The sequence below is a fragment of the Colossoma macropomum genome, unplaced genomic scaffold, assembly GCF_904425465.1.
Source record: "Colossoma macropomum unplaced genomic scaffold, Colossoma_macropomum, whole genome shotgun sequence".
Taxonomy (NCBI): domain Eukaryota; kingdom Metazoa; phylum Chordata; class Actinopteri; order Characiformes; family Serrasalmidae; genus Colossoma; species Colossoma macropomum.
Genome location: NW_023494785.1, coordinates 28,927,210 through 28,946,916, shown reverse-complemented (window position 1 = coordinate 28,946,916; position 19,707 = coordinate 28,927,210). Strand labels below are relative to the sequence as shown.

The window sequence follows — 19,707 nt, the reverse complement described above, 5'->3', positions numbered from 1 at the left end:
TCTTCTAGTTTCTCTTTCTCTCCGTCACTCTTTGCCTCTGCACTCCCCTCCCCCTGTCTCAGGATCTTGTCAGAAGTCCAGCCAGGCTAGCAGTGTGCTCTTCTGCTGGAGCTGGCAGCGAGTCCTGGAGCCCGCCCAATAGCTCAGATGAGAGGAGTCGTGTCTAAGCTCGGAGCCCCATCCCCAAGGGCATGCAATAAACTGGCCCTCAAACCTCAAGGCTGGTGCTTCACATCCAAGCTCAAATTCTAAGATGCCAAAAGGTAGTCCACAGGGTTAAAACAAAATTATAGGCCATGCTTTACTCGAAGACAGTGTTTATAAAGCTACATGACACATGTAAACCTCATAACAAATGACAAATCTACAGAATGCTAGTGCACTTGATTTAACTTGCTTTAATTAACTTTTTGCCTGTTATGGTTGCTAGTTTAATCTCATTTTTTAATTTTATTTTTTTCATGAGTTTTCTTGTTAGTGAATGCACATTGCAAGACAAAACACAACACTATTGCACTCAGATTTATATTCTTCTTCCTCTTATTATTTTTCTGCCTGATTTTTGTCTTCTAACTTGTTTTGCAGTTTGCAAGACATCGTCACCATTCCAACAGAATGTATGGTCTGATGAGGAATTGTGTGCTTGTATATAGCTTTTTGATCAGATGTACAGTTTTCATACAATGATTGTAAAATTATGATTTTTCCCCCTCATACAAATAAATGATGGGCAAACACACTATTAACTACATAGAGTACTACAGCCATGTATCAATTACCTAGCAACCATCTAGCAACCGCCTGGGATATCAATACAACCACCTGGAATAGCATAGTAACTGCGTAGCCACATCTTAGGAATCACCTGGGGAACCACAGCAACCTTTAAAGCCTGTCGTGATGGTTATCTGGAATACCATAGCAGCCAGCTAGCCAACAGCATAACAAACACCTAGCAACCACCTGGGAGAGCATAACAACTGCCTAGCGATTATTTGGAATACCATAGCTATGTTTTTTCATCTACTAAAGCTGATTCTAATTGCTGTCAGCTATCAAAAAAAGCTGCTTTTCCCAACTCAAGTTGACAAAATGTCTCTCTTTAGTGACAGATTTTAGTTGACATAAGGTTGTTGGGACACATTTCAGCTGGAATGAAGCGCATCATGTCATCTTTGTAGCTCAGTGTCTTTCTTGTATGTCAGAGAGATATAATGCTGATGTAACATAGCTTGCCAAGTGAGGCTGCTTGCTAAACTGAACAAAGGTGAGCACTTCAAAAAGATGCACTGCAGCATCTACCTAAACATGGCACTTTCTGGTAAAATTGACAATGTTACATAGGAAAGGCTTTCAAAAGAACAGCCACATCAGTGTAAAAGAGACTAATGTGTATTTTTTCTCCTAAGTGAAGTGAGCTGCAGTTTGCTGTTTATACGATTTGTATGAATGCCTAGGGCAAATCTGTGACACAGTCATAACATTTTGTCTGGACTTGACTTAAAGTTAAATCAATCGATCAAAAAGTGGACTACTGCAAATAAAAGTACTAAACCTAACTTGGATTGCATTTGTCCTTTTTTGCAACCAAATAAACTGATGCTCAGAAAATGTTAATGTTAAATGAAGAAGAGCAAGTTTACCACTGTTACATCACATTTCCTTTTAACAACACTTAGTCATTTGGGGACTGAATACATCAACTTATCCAGTTTGAAAGCAGAATTTATCTGTGATTCTTCCATTATACAAGTCTACAGTTACATACAGGGCCTTTGTTGTCTTTTTTACGCTTCATAACACGCCACATTTTTTCAGCTGTAAATAAGTCTGGACTGCAGGCAGGCCAGTCTACCACTTGCACTCTCTAAGTACACAGCTATGTTGTAACATGCACTGAATGTGGCTTAGCAGTGTAATGATGAAACAGATGTGCCTGAAAAACATGTTGTCTAGAAGGTAGTACATGCTGCTCTGAAATGTTTATATATGTTTTCTTTTTTGGCCTGGAGAACACAACATAGCATTACTTCTATAAACAATCTGAAAGGTTGACTTGTCAAATCACAACACGTTTCCACTGCGCATCATTTTAGAAGAGTAAGCCCAGCAAAGACGGCAGCGTTTCTGGACATTGTTGATATATGGAAGCCGCTGTGCATAATACAGTCTTACCTTGCATTTGTGGATGTAGTGAAGAATAACAATGGTTTATCAAAGTATACCAGAGCCCAAGGAAAGGCTCTGCCATAAAGGTTCTCTGTTGCTCATCAGTGTCAGTTTAATTGTCCTGAAGGAGCTTGGTGTGCAAGGTGAAGAAGTACAGGCTCAAGTTACTAAAGAGGAATCAAACAGATCACACTCCTCTTATGACATGGCACACAGAAGACAGAATCAATGCAAAATGTCAAGGAGGTTGACAATGTCAGTGTCTTGACACTACAGGTCAAGACATGGACGCTTACTGCAAATATTATTACTGGATTGCACAGAGTGGAGGAAAACCTGAGAGAACTTTTCAGCTAGACCTTAATACAGCTGTGCTTTGATAAATCAAGACAGCAGCAGCACAAAAGGAATACCATAGGGAAAACACAGACATAGATCTACATACTATTCATTCAGTCTGCTTGGGGCACTGACAAATTACAACCACTGATGAGTAGCTTAACATTTACTTATCAAAGACAACATCTAGAGAATTCACCCATCTCTTCACTCTTACAAAATCAATAACTCCTATTTGCTTAAATTTTCTGAAGCAAGCTGACTGGGAAAGTTAAGTTTAAAGGCTAATACAGACACTTTATTACATTTTTAACAAGGACTCCAGGGCTGTGAGCAAAATGGATCCCTTTCTCCCTCACCAGTATTGCACTATATGCGGGTGAACTCTATAATTTACTAAATAGCAGTAAAGACGCATAAATCAATGAATGAATTTGGATACTTTCTCATCACGAGACATGGTATTCACCAGTTGCACAAACAAACCAACATTATTCCAAATGTATTTGGGTTCTTACTCATAGCAGTCATCATCTGCAACAAATTTTTTGCTGTTTGATGAGCAGCAAGCAGAACTCGTGTTAGGGTCTTTGTTCATAACTATACAGAACTGTTGTTTTTTGCCAGAGAGTCTAATAAGTTTTGTTTTCAGTGCTTCAGGGGCCACTGTTAATGTACTGCCACCCTGTCAGTTGCTTAGTTACAACAGACTCACATTGCATTTGGGTATACATCCTACTAGTGTCTCAATCTATGGCATCTCAAGATTCAAAAATCTAGGCTGACTTTACCATGAAACTTTCATGCAACGTGCTTGAAATCTACACAAAAATAAACTGCACTTTGAATGCATAATATAATGTGCCCTGCAACACATTTGAAACCTAGCCACAACAGTTGCTTTGTGAAACACATTTCAGGAAGCAGCCAAAATGGCTCATGTATGCATCAAAATACATCACATGATCACGTTGAACAACATACTTTCAAATCTTTGATTTTACTAGATCAGTGGACAAGAAAATAAAATAGAAAATGGTTTATTTTGTGGTTTAAAGGGAGACATCCAGTAGGCTATAACCTTGATCAATAGTTAAACCCTCTTTTTCAAAGGGTTAACATACACAGATTAGATAGAAAAACTCAAATATATAATAAAACCCAGAGAGAAATAAATAAATGTCAGATACATAAAAAAATGGCAATGAAATGAAATGGAAACAATACACAAAGATGATAAAAACGCTGCAAATATGTACAATTCACCTTGCGGATGACTTTATCTAGAGAACAATATGGTGTATCAAAAAAAACAGTCTAGTGGAGCAACTGAATGAGTTGCATGCAACTGTGTGCTTTTGAATTGCGTCGTGTACGTTTGAGCAAGAGACGGTGTGTGTGGGTGTGTGTGTGTGAGAGTCTGTGCACGTCATTTCATCATCAGCTCGCCTCACAGCACGGCATAATACTTTAGAAAATAGCGCAAATACTACCTGATAATGGAACCTCACTCGTGTTAACATGAACACAGGTTTTCATAAACAAACCGAAAAAACTAAAGTGAAACCTAAGTGATTATTTTACAACAAGTCTAAAAACCGAAAGTGAGAGAGTGAATTGAGGAGAAGAAAGGAGATCGTCTGCTGATATACTATGTGCAGTCAGGAGCAGAGGTGATGACTGGTGTTTCTGCTTGATGATTGGTCAGTGCGATGGGAGGAGGAAGAAATAAAAAAAAACATGCTAAGATATTACTGTTCAGTAAAAATTTTCCCCCCGCCGTAACACGATGATGCAACCAAACATCAGAAGGCGTTTAGAGGCAGGTAGAAAATCACTACGCTTTGATCAAAGATTACAGATAAACAAGAATATTGTCTTTTAAATGACATGCCATAATGAATTGTGCTCAATGTGAGCAAGGACATGAACTAGCACAGGAAAAAAACAAGGTCCATTTTGATTTCAGGTTGGTTCAAGATGAGAAAAATGGCTGACATACTGAACATTGCTCTAAAATGCAAACAAGGGTCCATTTCAGTCACAGTCATCAGCCAACCTCAATTCTCAATGCAAAAAGGTTTAGATTTGGTTCTGCGCTGCACTAACGTTGTGCTGTTCTCCTGGTATGGAGATGTAATGCAGGGCACAGGGCTAGGAGACAGTTCTAATCACTGCAGCTTTTAATCTGTTCTAATGGAGAAGACACCAATCTTCAAAGCCTCCAGAAATAAGGGGAAGACCCCAAAAAAATAAAAATAAAAAAAATAAAAAAATAAAACACACCACTAGTTTAGGAGGTTTTCTTACCATTTTCTACCCTCCAATTCATAACTAGAACACCCATCTCTGCTACTTTAGAAGTAAACTCAACCTGAAATCAAAATTGACCCTGATCATATTAAGTAAGGGTCATTATTTCATATCACTTAAAATGTTTGTTGAATTGTTGTCTTTTGTCCACTTGGAAAACCTGTTCTGATTTTTGAAGACGTCTCCATGCACCAGTGCGTGGAGAAAACAATATTTATCAATAATATATTTCACCTCCACCTTTGAACACCCCTACCTATTATCAAGAGTAAACGCTCTGAAATATGTCATGGTACGGAGAAAAACTGTGCTGTGGTTTCCAATTCACACTGACTTTAAACAATGTTTTTGGCTAAATCCATTTTGATAGGAGGCACAACTAACTTAAAACAGTGCTTCTGGAAAGTTCTGATGTTAAATCTGTCATCACATGCCTTGCAGTGCACTTTGCTCCTGCCAAAAATGATCCACCGGCAAAGTCTTGACTTGATAGAGCATCTATTGATCACTACTGGGAGCCGTGAGAAGAGCACAGCATGGACTCATGAGAGGGGAAAAAAAGAAAAAGCTTTAGACGATCATTTCTGATGTTAGCACAGATGACATGGAGGTAATCGGATCAGTAGGGGATTCAACCAGACAGACAAACAGAGCAAAAGCGAAAAAGAGAAAGAGTAAAAAGGCAAAATGCTGCACTGGATATAGAAGAGCATTACAAGCAAAGTGCATATCAGTCATTCCAGAGAAATGTCCTTTGGGAGACAAGGAGAACAGGACTATATGAAGAAACCATTACAACTTCTCCAGTCTACACTATGCTTTTAAATGATCAATAATATCATCCAAGACAAACAACTTAAACCCACACAGAAACGATATGCAACAGAAGTCTGGCTGAGTAAAGAAGGGGGGCGAGGGGCAGACCAAGATGAAGTCACTCCAGAACCAAAACCAGTGACCTGGTCCAAAATAAAGAGAAGGAAGTGGCTGAGAACGGTGAATGAGTGGTAAGTGTAGTGCTGCTAGAGGAGAGCAGGGAAACTGCTCTGGCCTGGCCAAGTGGTGCTGGGCCTCAGTGAGTCGTGTCGACCCCTGGGTGGAAAAGCTGAACACTGAACGGCTTAACCCTCCACCCAGCTCCAGCTGGCATGGAAGTCCTCTTCTGCTGCTATAGCAACAGACAGACTGGGCAGTGAAGCAGTGTGCATCTGCTTCTGGCCCCCAAAGGCCAAGTGGACATTACATTGGCCATAATTCCAAAATGACTTCATAAAACCCAAAAGATAAATGGGCACTGTTGGAAGTGTGTGAATGACATATAACATAGAACAAGGGCATATGGTGGCAAAGGGAGGGAGTATGGTGGGAGAGGAGCATGGCAGAGCAGAAACTTCCATGCTTTCTAAGCAAGTCCAGCGGTGGTACAATGCAAACTGCAGTTTTTTTTTTGGAAAAGATTCTGGAAAAAACTCCCCAGACAACAGGGCTTTCTGCTCTTCCACAATAAGGACTTCTCCACAATAGTGTCTGCTTTCACACAATAGCAATGATGGATGTAGAGATGTCTATGGCAACCTGAAATAAATCTGCATAATGCCGTAGCTGAGGAAGTCACTAAGCAACAACTCAAACAATGGCAGAATGAAGTGTTGGATGATTTATGTTGATTCAAAAAACAAAAGCAAGAATGTCTCTATGGAGTAGCAGATCATGTTTCTCTGTCCACTCCACAGGGGGTCTAAACAACAGTTTATTAGCTAGCAATCTAGTTAGCTTGTAAAGAAGTGATATAGGTCTATTGTTATTAAATTTGGTTGAAAGTTTCTGAAATTAACTAATGAAGCACTTAAGAGGACTACAGTGTCTTGTAACATGAGCAGATGACGTATATTCAGAATATTTAGAATAAGGGAAAGCAATTAAAATCACAATTACAATTTTTAAAATCAAATTCAATGCTTTTAGTACCTTTTTAAGACCTTGAAATGGCAAAAATAATGTCATTTTCACTGCAAAACGCACACTCAAATATGGCATGTAACTAAATATTTATTTTATTCAAGTCATTTGGTTAAAACACATGGATATATGCTTTGAGACTGCATGATCTGTACATTACATTCACATTCTTTTTAGTGTGTCTGACTTCACCAATTCTGCTGTCCTTCGGTCCTTCATCAGTGGTCATTTCTGACCACAGGACTGCTGTCAGCTGGATATATTTGGTTAGCAGGCTACTCAGGATTAGTAAAAAAGGCAATTATGCTTGGAAAGGCTGAAAGTAAAAGCTGTACTTTTGACAGCCAGCAACAAAATGGATGGTCATCAAAATGGATGATAGACAATCAGAGCAATTATGAACAAGTCAATAAGAAATCTGAAAACTCAAACAGAAGACAGGATACATAAGCATACTGTTTAAAACCAGTTATCTAGGCAATGTATCTTTTCAGTAAAAACACATCACTAGAATAGGTGCAAACAAACAGAAGTACCATAAAATGTAAAAAGATTTTTATATATTAAAAGAAAAAAACTAGCTGATATCTTGTGAGCTGTTTTGAAGAACAAATGTTTGGTTCCAGATTTCTCCTGGATGCCCCCAGCAGCCACATGGACTTAACATTGATTAGCCAAAGCAGGCACTGGATGATAACTACAGATAATACCGGGCTGACCTGAGGGGGGTTTAGAAATGAATATGAACTCAGTGATACATGTAAAATGACTATTTATTGCATTAATGTTATTTGTATTTATTCTAAAAGCCTTTTTGTGAGCAAATAAATGCTTACTGTCCAGATAAACAGCTTCTTAACTGCAATATTCTCAGACGCCCAATACCTTTACAGTATTGTGTATACAGAGCCCTGAAACATGTTCTATCAATTGTACATAAAGTTCAACATACAATAAAAACATAGAATTAAGACACCTAAACCTTAGACTGCGCTTCCTATGTCAGGCTGGTTTTTGTTGCTGTAGTAGAAAACAGCCTGAGCAAAACAGTCACTGTTTTTCCCAGTTACAGTAACCCATGACGCTTGTCTCCAGTGAGAATAGGGAGAAAAAGAGGGAGAGAACGAGAGAGACTGAGAGATAGTTGGAGACAAAACAAAGTAAACAAGAGAAAATGAAAAAAGGACAAAGACACAGGACAGAGGGGAAGAGCTCAGATGTAAGGAATGATGAGAGTGGCAATGAGTAGGCTATGAGTTCAGGTGAGTGTGGCTGAGACAGTGGGATAGAGTGATGTCAGTGCATGTCATACTGTGGGGGCGGCATTAGCAGTAGATAGCCTCGGCTGAAAACATCTGACATTATTCCATTCTTATGATACAAGCCATTGCAGATATGTTTGGCTCTGTGGCATGAACCTGTGCTCCTTAAAGATACGAAGTTACCTTGAAATGCACAATGACGCCAGCCCACCTTTGCAGCATTTCAGAACCTCTTTAAAACTACTGCAAATTAGGAAGGTAATTTGGGATATTATTAGCTTAGGTGTCAATGTACTTTGCTCCTGTCCTGACAGGCTGGAGCTGCTATATTCAGACTGTCAGAGCGCTCTGTAATAAGGAAGCAACCAGCAGTGGGTGGGAATTTTGCTGATATACAGGACTGTCATTGCTTTCACTCAGTTTATTTGTCATTACTTCACATTTGGAACACTCCAAACCATTAGAGAAGAAACTAGGGATACCTCCAACGCTCCTCAAAAAAGACAAAATCGGTAGGTAGAGGCAAGGGTTTCTTAACAAACAATGAGGCAGCCATATTTGATTGCAAAAACAAGACTTAACTGTAATGGATTAGCTTCAGAGATATAACCGTACCATGATGCCAGCTATCAGATCTGAAAAGTTGCTCATCACTGTTTTTTTTACTGGACTACTTGACCATCACAGCTACAACGCCAAGACTGACTGACACAGTCTCAAGGCATAATTCTGCTGACATGAGAGCATTAGTTAGTGCTGCCGCAGAAACATTCCTACCACAACGGCAGCTGTTAGATGAGCTCTGGTTAATCTAATGCCTAGCACGGTGCTGCGCTCCTGGCTGCTCTTGCAGTGCAGAGTGCCGAGCTGAGCTGACTGGCAGCACAACGCCTGCTCCTATCAGTTTGACTGTCAAGGTCAATCCAACCATCTGCCTACAGGGAAAGAGAGAGGAGAGAGAGGAGAGACAGAGAAAGATACAGAGAGAAAGAAATGGAGAGAATAAGAGAGACAGAGATCAAGAATGAGAAAGAAAAAGACAGACAGAGAGAATGACAGAAAAAGAATGAGAGAGAAAGAAAAGGCAGAAAGCCACAGAGAACGAGAAAGAATGTGAGAAAGAATGTGAGAGAGAGGTAGAGGCAGGAAGACGGAGAGTACAAGAGAGAGGGAGGGAAGGAGAAGGAGAGGAAGGGAGAGAGAGAGGCAGAGAGAGATACAGACAGAAAAAGAAATGGACAGATTAAGAGAGGCAGAGAGATTAAGAATATGAAAGAAAAAGAGAACAAGAAAGAAGGAAAGAAAGAAAGAAGGAAAGAAAGAAAGAAGGAAAGAAAGAAAGAAGGAAAGAAAGAAAGAAAGAAAGAAAGAAAGAAAGAAAGAAAGAAAGAAGGAAAGAAAGAAAGAAAGAAAGAAAGAAAGAAAGAATCATCCATCATCATCTTTTTCTTGTTCTCTCTCTGATCCATCATCTTTTTAGACCTGTCTTTCCAATATCTACAGAAAGGTCACCAGCATCCTGAACCACAGCAAGCCGTGAAAAACACAGAATGGAGTGAATACAGTGTGAACATGTGACAGTAATAATCACCCTGACTTAACATTACAGCCAGACTATACATTACATAACTGAGTGTAAAAGTAATCGTACAGACTAAAGCTGATTATACTGATATTTAAGTAGATTGTGTAAGGATGGAAACATAGTATATTTGTACATACAAACATACTATTAATTATTACTGTTATTAATTTTGAGAAGTATTATCCAGTGATCTCTCTGAATTATTCAATAATTAATGTGAAATAGTGTGTCAGGTATTCAGGGGTTAAACAGAAACCCTACTGCCGTTGCTGTTGCCCTCTTTCTCTTTGGTAACTCACTGCACTCTGACAAACCAAGGTTATCTCCCTAACCAAATAAAAGTAGCCCTCTTCATCAATCACATCACACACACACACATCTGTTTTTGTGGATGTATAGAGACAAACGAAACACTGTGCAGTCCCCCAGCAACTTAAATCTGCAGTCTGAAGGCTCAGTCACTTTGTCAACTAAATGATCTTTTTTCCAACACCATGATGTTTTGAAAGTCAGTCTGGCCAGTGCTACTGAAGCACCTTAAAGATTTAGCAAGCAAAAGCCACCATGACTCACTTGGTCTCAAAATATCTCCGCATACTCAGCAAGAAACTGTGTGACTACAGCTTTCCAACTGCACAGCTCTAGGCAAAAAGAAGAGAAGCTCAGTGATCCTTCGTGGAGTCGTGACATCGTAGACCATCGTGACAGAGAGAGGACCACATATGAAAAGCATCCAATTTATCTATTCTTCCAAAAGTCAGTCCAAAGCCTTCGAGCAGTTGTCAAGCAAATTTCATGCAACATTTTAAAGGTCCCCAAAAACAGCCCAATATGAATTTTATTGTGAGAGTGTATGTCAATGTGACTCAAAGAAAAAACACAAATAATGCACTGCTGCATTTGAATTTCATACACAATATGCTAATAATGTATCATGCTAATGCCATCCTGACCCACTACAGAACTGAAATGAGCACTAAAGCACTGAAAAGTACAGAAAATGCCAAATTACATAAAGTAATGAACAAATCTGACGCAAGCGACCGTCCATTGCCATTACTTCCATGCAGTTTTTTATGCATTAACTTCTCAAAAACTGTTGCTGTCACTACATATCTTAATGCTACAATCTTAAATAAGATGGGTTCTTTAGTAAAGACAATGGTTCTACACAGAAGAATGAACAGTCAAAGACGCTTTGCATGCTTAAACTTTGCATGGTGAACATGATCTTCTGATTGATGGAGAATGTTGAAAATGGTTCTATGTAGCACCAAAAAGGGTTCTTCTATTTTTTACGAGCTTGAGATCAGCATATATTTCAGACACAGAGACAGATGACAGGATTTCTGTCAAACAAATAGCAGTGATGATGAAGTACAATATGTGACTATTTTTAATCTTTGTTTAATTATGAGTGAAATAACCTTTATAACACAAATCTCGTTCAGGACAGAGGTGTTCCAGTGTTTGACACAAACTTAAAGTTAATTTATATGGACTTATAGAGAATATTTATAGAGATAATTTCATATCCTATATGCATCAGAGAAACCTATTAACCTGTGGCACAAAGAGCGACTGAGGAGGCCGTCAGCTTCATTTTGTACGTCAAAACCAGAGCCAAAAAAATATTTTTTCTATCATATTATTTCAACTTAACTTTAGTCTTTCAAACTACAGGGTGACATGCAAAGTCATGTCTGAGGGGGAGTTCTTCTAATGCACACAGTCTTTAGTTACATGTGTATGACTTTTTTTCCATATTTTTTTAAAGCCTTGTAGCAGATTCATTAAGCAATGATGATCTTGAACAATTTTAGCTGCTGTAGTCAGTTAATTCCATATTTATTCCCATCCTTTATGTTTAGAAAGTGTTGTGTTATAGTACATACTACTATAAATGGCTTTATATAACAATGTCTGCTAAATAAAGTAATCTCTCTATATTAAGTAATGTTAAACATTAAAATCAATTATTGGTTTATGTTACTGGTATTGGCCACCGTAAGGTGTTAATTATTGGTTGCTGTATCAGGCCTAGAAATTCTAATAAAAAAAATGATACACATCGCTGTGACAAGTTTATTTGATAACTGGATCAAAGCAGCACTAAAGATTTCTAAGACTGGTATCTCTTACAGTAAGAAACTGAGCCTGGTGGACTGGACATGCTCATGCATTTTTTGCCACAGAGTTTTATTGTTGTAATATATAAAGTTTCAAAGTATTCTGGAAACTCCAAAAGGCTCTGCATAGTATATTCTTGTTGAGTTAAGCCCTTTTTATGGTTTGGCCTTAAAATAGTCACTAAATTACTTACTCTTTACTTATATAATTGATCGTGTCAGGCCTAAAACTGTTATTTTTAAAAAGCTACACAGTACTCTGATCTAGCCTCAGTGTCAAAAGAATGCTGGTTCTTTAAGAAATTAGAGTTGTTGATTAGACTACAGAATTTGCAAGATTGTGAGGTGCACAGCATGATGTTCTCCCAATTCTGAATCATTGCACGAGCCAAAAATTCAACTTTCCTCAGGTAATCTGCATCTTTAATTACGCCAGGATCTGAGCTGCTTCAGAAATAATACATTACTATTCAGAGTTAGAAACACAGCACCTTTCCCTTGCAGTTTCCTATCAGTCTTAGTTATTGCAATTCACCAAGTTACTAAGGATGGGGAAGTTTGTGAGAGTCTGATATCAAAAGGTCAAAAAAAGAGATTTGGCAATTTGTTCCACTATTAAACCCTGAATAGTCCATCAGTGATGCTTAGCGAGAAAGAAGCTAACATTAAAAATGAACACTCTCCGCTGGCTGGCCTGAGGGAGACGGGAGAATGTGAGCACGGTTCAACGTGTGTGCGGCGGGGGTTCAAGCAGACTGGCCGATGGTGGTAATATGTTCTGTCGTCACGTCCAAAGCTCTTTCACCTTCTCTTATCGTCCCTACAGCACCTCCTCCTCCTCCGCAACTCACACACACAGAGCTGGTCTAAAATTAGTGGTTCACTCTGCTACGCCGCTAGAGAAAAGAACGTTCGGAGCAGGGGAATATACAAGAGACCCACGCAGTCTGAGGAGAGCAGACACTGTGAGAATATGCTATTTCTGTGGCATTATGGACGCACGCTCACTCTCATATGCTTGCACACATGTGAACGCACACACAAAAACAACGATCCCTTTCTTTTTCTCACTGACAGCAATGAAACATTCAAAACCTGAGGGGGGCTTGCGTCTCCATGGAAACAATCAGGGAATTACAGCAATCAATGAAGTTGGCCCTAAAAACGGCCACTATCATAACTGCTGCGCATTGTAGAAAACGTGCAGTAAATTAAAAACAGTCTGTGTGATCTACATTCTCTGATGAATTCTCAACCCCTCATTACATTTTAGAGTCTTCAATTACAAAAAAAGCATTATAGCCAAAGGCAAGAGATCCAGCAGCAGAGGACAGTCATCAGTTTACACCAAACTACAGCTGCAGAGGGGCTGCAGAACTTGTAATGAGTAACAGGACTGAGCATTGCTCCAAAAATATTCGATACCAATGACAATAACTCGACTTTGATAGAGATTCTTGAATGATACTTTTCCCGTTACCTTCTTTTAACCCCTTTTCACAGAAGCCAACGAACAAACTAAAAGGGAGTGTGGCTCAAAACCAGAAATGAGTGTGAGGTCCTGGAAGTGGGTTCATTTACTGACCAACAGACTGCAGACTAATCAAGAATAACATGCAATATGCAATGTAATTGTCATGTCTCCCCGCCTCTGGGGAGACTTGACTTGGACCCTCACTGTCTCCACCCACTCTCCCTCTCACCCACACACCTGCAGCTCTTTCCAAAGACATTCAGACGGCAGCTTATACCCCTTGCTTTCACTGTGAGTTTGGGAAGTCTCTGTGTTGCCACCTGTGTTTGTCACTTGAGTTCTTATTATATTAGGAAACAAACTTTTGATGCCATCCACTCATTTTGTGTTTTTTATTAAGGGACCTTAATGAACTACATGTAGCTAATCATTATGAATGATCACGTTTCAGGCACACTAACAGAAAAGCTGATCTTAAAAAGCATGGAATTGCATCTCAGAATGAAAGTCCTGTGAGGAAAAGCCATTTCAGACTTTCAGAAATTTTTTAATTTAATGTAGACTAAAAAATTAAATAGTTTGATTTTTGGGTGATTTCGAGATAATACAGTGATAGTTGCGATTTACTCAACCTCTGTGCTCACAAACCATGCAAAACAAAGAGAATATTTGATACAGTCCAGTAATATAATAAAGGTCTGATAAAAACTCTGATATAAACGAGTATTGTAAGGCATGAAAGGACACAGAACAGCTGGTTTTAGCCACATACACACACACAGAGTTCTCCATGGCCCACTGCATGTTTTAAACCATATCACAGCTGAATGGCTCCATTACCAGCCATAGTCCTACTTGCACCCCAGGGCAGCACCATAAACACTAAACGGCTGGGGGTCTGGAAAGTTCTGTGTTCACCCTGAAGATAGCTAACATGGCAATAAAAGCATGCAGACAGATGAATGGCACTTAATTGGTCATTCCAGCAAATGGCTGCTGCAAAATACTAAGCAAGAATGAAGCAAGACTTCTAGAACACATTTACACCTGTCTAATTTAGGAGAAACGAACAAGCAAAACACATTTGTAGCCGTCTGAAATACTGAACTGACCTGTCCATGAACTGTGTTCTTTCACAGTAAAGGTTTGCAAGGACCTGCGAAACCCACCACAATATTCTGTGGCACAGGGCTACTTTTCAGAGTGATGCTTGGGCAGTTAACCAGCCCAGAGCAGGCAGGAGCAGCACAACACATACGTGTAGCGAAGTCCCACAGATGAATGAAAAGTCTAAATAAAACATTAACGACCACTTAATAAAGAGCATATATGAATAGTATATAATAGCAAAGTATAGAAAATTAATAAACTCATTCTAATTAGAAGTTCTTTCTTGTAGGATACAGAAACAGCAGAGCCTTCAGACAGTCAGAGGGTCACAGCTGGGGAAAGTACTCTGAACAAAAGGCGAACACAGAATAATAAAGCCGACGAAGGCAGGTCTGACCTATGGCAGTCACTTTCAAACGGGTTTAATGCAGATGGAAACCAGTTTTACAGGATTGCAGGTGGGAGCAGAACAAAACATTTAGATTGCAGGTGTGAGCAGGACAAACGATGCAGATTTTCGGAGGGAGCGGGCAGGAGCAGTGTGAAAGCAAAAACAAACAAAAAAAAATAAAAATCAGTCCCATACAGACTTCTGTTTCACAGAAACTGTTGCTACATTGCATATAAAGGGATATCATACATCCACAAAGACATGAAACAACATAATTCCCTGAAGAGTACAGTCTGTCAGCCAATTTGAAGGCTAGAGCCACATATCAGAAGGACAGCCATTTCCTACCTGCGATCATGCTATTTAGTTCAATCTCCTCCTCCTCATCTTTGATGCGCAGAAATTTCGTCGATTGGGCAAGCCTGGACAAAAAAAGAGGGAGAGGGAGAGGATTATTCATTATTCATTCATTATCTAGCAAAAAAAGAAAGCAAACCACTTCTGCTGGCCAAAGAATGAATGTGCACTTCTGACTAAGCGGATTCCTCAGGATGCAACGTTTGTGTGTCTTTCAGAGTGATGGCCTAATCCTCACTTCATTATAGGGATGTGTCAGCGATAGTAAGTGAATCTAGCATACATCCCATAACGAGCACACCACTTTCAGCGTACTTTACAGAGTGAAGCAGTTACGGGAGTATTTTATAGTAAAAATAAAACACATATTACTATACTGATAAACATTAATAGTACAAACAGGTATTTTAGCTAGGAAGACAGGGCCTGTTTTTAAACCGGTTCAAAAACAGCCGTAAATGGTAATCACTGGGGTCCAAGCATGATTTTCAAAATATTCCTATTGTTGAAATTACTGTTACAGCATCACAGTTGATCAGTGTCCAAAGGAGCAGCAAAACATTGCAGGTTCATTTGTTCCCAACTCCTTTTCATTTTAATCTTGGTGTTCTTGTTCTAGTCTTGCAGACTACTTTTTGTGTACGTGTTGGCAGCAAACTGTTGGCTATAGTAAGCCAGCTGCAGCTAATGAAACCAAAGCCATTTTTGTCATATGGTACATTGACAGAAACTCAAATATCTTGTGATAGACAGATGAGGTCACGGATTCCTCCACGATTTCTGACCAAACAAAACAAAGAAAGAAAGAAACAAAACAAACAAACAAAGCATAACCACAAATTATAATTCCTCATGTTTCGTTTCCAATGGGATGTTACTCTGGTGTATAGCGGCCCCAATTCATCAAAGTTGCATAAAAAGGAATACAGATTTGACTGTCTCTTGATGTACAAAGTATTCTGTGATGGATTCACGAAACATTCAAACGACGTGGAAACAAGCACGGATTTTAGCACAAAAAATGAATCATCGAAAGTGCGTGAAATCAAGTGCCAGCCTACCAGTACATTAGAGCACACTCTAATTCAGGGGTGTCCAATCTTATCCGCAAAGGGCCAGTGTGGCTGCAAGTTTTCACTCCAAACAAGCTGGAGCACACCTGACTCTACTTGTTTAATCAATTAGTGTTAGCCTTTAAACATTTCGTCAAGTGACCTCCTGCTTTGTTGGAGTGAAAACCTGCAGCCACACCGGCCCTCTGCGGATAAGACTGGACACCGCTGTTTGAATTCATACAGAATACAGTTTTGGTAGGGAGCCAATAACAAAAATGCACTTGCTCTTGAACAAAGAGTTTTTCTACTTAAAACCAATTCTGCAACTGAAATTAAGCTAGAGTTGTTTTAATAATATAATGACTTTATACTTGCTAGCTCATCTGACTCACTTATAGTACTTGCTAATGTGCACGTATGTATGTGTTTGTGGTAGAGGACGACAGTGCACTGCACAAAGCAGCTCTACTTAACAGCAAGAATCTATTAAAATTGTACATGAGGAACTGAAATTTTATGGGTCTTTGTAAGATTGCCATCCATTTATATATGGGTTCAGATCCTGTTTTTAAAAAATAGCATTAACTACTTGGTTTACTTCAATAGCCTTTGCCCTACTTTTTTGATGTCTTTTTTACAGGCCTTCCTTTACTCTTCAACTTTAAATGTGAATGTTCAGACCCATCCATCATCTGACCCCAGTGTACTCCTTCCTTCAGGAACATCTGATCTAATTTGGAAGACTTGCCATAGACTTACAGCAGCAGCAGTCATAAGTACTGTAAGTCTTCACAACTTTTGGCTTTTATCTCAGGTCAGGAAGAAGAGAAGAGTGACCTAATAGGAATTAAGGTGAAGAGATTTCAAAAAGCAGCAAGCAGACCTACATGCTAAACTAAAATCCACTCTGAGATTAGGCTAAATAGAGGAGTCTATCAGTGAAAAAGAAATGTGTAGTTTAATCATTTGGTCAATAATTAGGTTGGTTCGGTCCTGAAAAGTAGTTAAATGTAACTTCAGTAGAGAAATACAAGAGATAATACTAGCAATGATTAGGGTTGGGCAATATGACAATATTTATTGTTATTGTGATACGTCACAATACACTTCTCTGAGTATATCATGGACATCGGCAGTACTAAAAAAGTACTGACCAGCTGCATATTTCACTACAAAGAGAGCAAAATTAGTGCTCTTTGGAATTACTGCAGCACAGGATGTGAAATGTTGAATACAATTCATTGTATTCATTGTTTTTGACAGTACTGTTTTTTTTTAAGTAGCTGTCTATTCCAACTTCAGAAAATATCAGATGTAAGAAAAAATAAATATCATGGCACTGTGTGTATTGTGAAAAATTCTTTAAGTATTGTGATGTATTTCTGCCATATTGCCCAGCTCTAGCAGTGATTATTGAAAAGAATGGAGATTTCACAGCTAGGCTGATAATACACAGCTATACATATCTGCAGCACCAGATGATGTCACTACGTTAGATAATCTTGGAGCCTGTGCATTGTTGGCTGGATGTATGACAACTTTTTAAATGAAACGAAAACAAGACAGAAGTGCTTGCAATAGGTAGTAGTATAGCTGAAGTTATACATCTTGGTGTAATTATGGATTGTGATTTACCTTTTAAACCACAATCACATTACTAACCCTACCTCCAGTTACGAGATGCTAATTTAAATGATCCACGCTTGTGTTTTTCTTTCATGTCTTGACTATTGCAGTGCATTGCTCACAGAACTTTCTATAACTACAACAAACTACAACTTGTATAAAATGCAGCAGCAAGAATATTAATGTACAGTAGAAAACAAGATCATGTTACACTAGTTTTATCATCACTCCACTGCTTGTGTCCTTTAGAACTACAAAAATGTATTTGTAGTTTTAATATCTCTTAATGGCACAAAACAAATAGTGATGTAGCCTTTTGTTTTTACACACCAAAGATTTGGAACATATTACTAACAAATCGCTGCTGTGGCAAGAAAACCTTGTATCTCCATTTTTCAGTTCGACACAATTTGAAAATACTTGTTGTCTTTTACATTGTGTGAATATTTCATGAAGAATGCACCAAAAGAAACGGCCCAATGACTTCAGGAAAAAAGTCTGGTTCCATTGACTTGCATTAAAAGTAAAGTCTTTTTCCTTTTCCTGTGAAGTTACCATTTTGGAGATACAAGGTTTTGTCAGGCTCCATCAATCACTGATTTTAAAAAAAGTTAAAAAGAACTTTTACTGCTTTTGTTTGCTGATTCGTTTGCTGATTTTATTTGAAGACATTTTCTGTCTCTGCTGTTTTTAATTCACACTGAACTGATCATCAGCCAACTGATATACTGGTTGATTCCAAGCGGAGAATACAGAAGATTTTTTACGGACAAAGCTCTAAAGTTACAGAATGTTCCGTATATAAAGTGAAAGAACTGTGCTGTATATGCACATAATATGTACTGTAATTTACCAGAATTTTTCAATTAAAGGAGTGACGTAACTGTTTGTAAACACTGCCAGTGTTTTTTTGCCAGTACTTTTTCCATTTTTTCATGATTTCTTTTACAGTGCAAATTACTTTAAGTGGTATTTTACACATCAGTGAAGCTAATTATTAAATTATTATTAATTATTAGAGGCACTACAAGTAATATTTACCACTTTGCAACTTTTTTTTTTTACTAAATGCATTTAACAACTAATCTGAAGCAATGCTGTCTTATTTTAGGGCTTGGACTACGTGCTACAATGCCAGCCAAGACAGAGAGAGAGAAGACGAATGCAGTCTTGTTCTCACAGAGAGGTCACAGCATTGACTCTGAGGCTCCCCAAGGGAGTGAGCAACCTTGGGCCAAGTCAGACTCTCTCTGAGGAATTCTCTTGTTTATGGTTTTAATGGAGAAAAAAAAAAAGCTCCCAAACATTCTTTTGTAATTGAAAGTCAAGTAAACAAAACATGAATGTTTAATGGCTGAAAAGAGCAGGGGATCAGAGGAGAGAGGAACGTCTGGATGAAATGAAGTGATTAAGTGGACAACTCCTTCAATAAAGTGCCGCTCACAGACTTCTTTGATCACCTAATAAACATCATATTCACACCTTATCATAGAAGATCCAAATGATAAGGGCCAGCATATGAATCAAAGTCCCAATAATGAAGGCACACTGATTAAAACGTCCAAAACGAAATGATAGCTATATTTTTGTGATGTTTCAAAAGAGGCAAGCCATCTTTGATTCTACTTTTTTTTAAGTGGGTCCTTTGAACAAGGAAAATCATCCCCAAATTATCTTCCAGTGTGTGCCTCAACCATTCTCTCTCTTTTAATTCTCTCTGGGCAGCTCCAGTTTCTCTTCGCTTTTACGTAAGCCCATCCTTACATAATCCTTATGGCACATTCTACTTTCCGCATTTACAAAAGGGCTTAGCTATCTCCTCCAACACCTACACCGTATTAACATAGCCCTCCAAACATACAAATCCATTCAATATTAATCACGCAAGGCACATGAATATTAATCATGCAAGGAACATGTGCTCAGTACTGAAAGCAT

The 19,707-nt window shown here is 38.7% G+C and overlaps 1 protein-coding gene across 1 annotated transcript in view; it reads right to left on the bottom strand.

Moving 5' to 3' along the window:
* The window catches only part of LOC118821269 (lethal(3)malignant brain tumor-like protein 4), a 110,194-nt gene that overhangs the window by 26,166 nt on the left and 64,321 nt on the right, over window positions 1–19,707 (bottom strand). Inside the window, 1 exon segment of the mRNA XM_036589814.1 lies at window positions 15,080–15,153. Within this exon segment, the coding sequence (XP_036445707.1) occupies window positions 15,080–15,153 (74 nt within the window).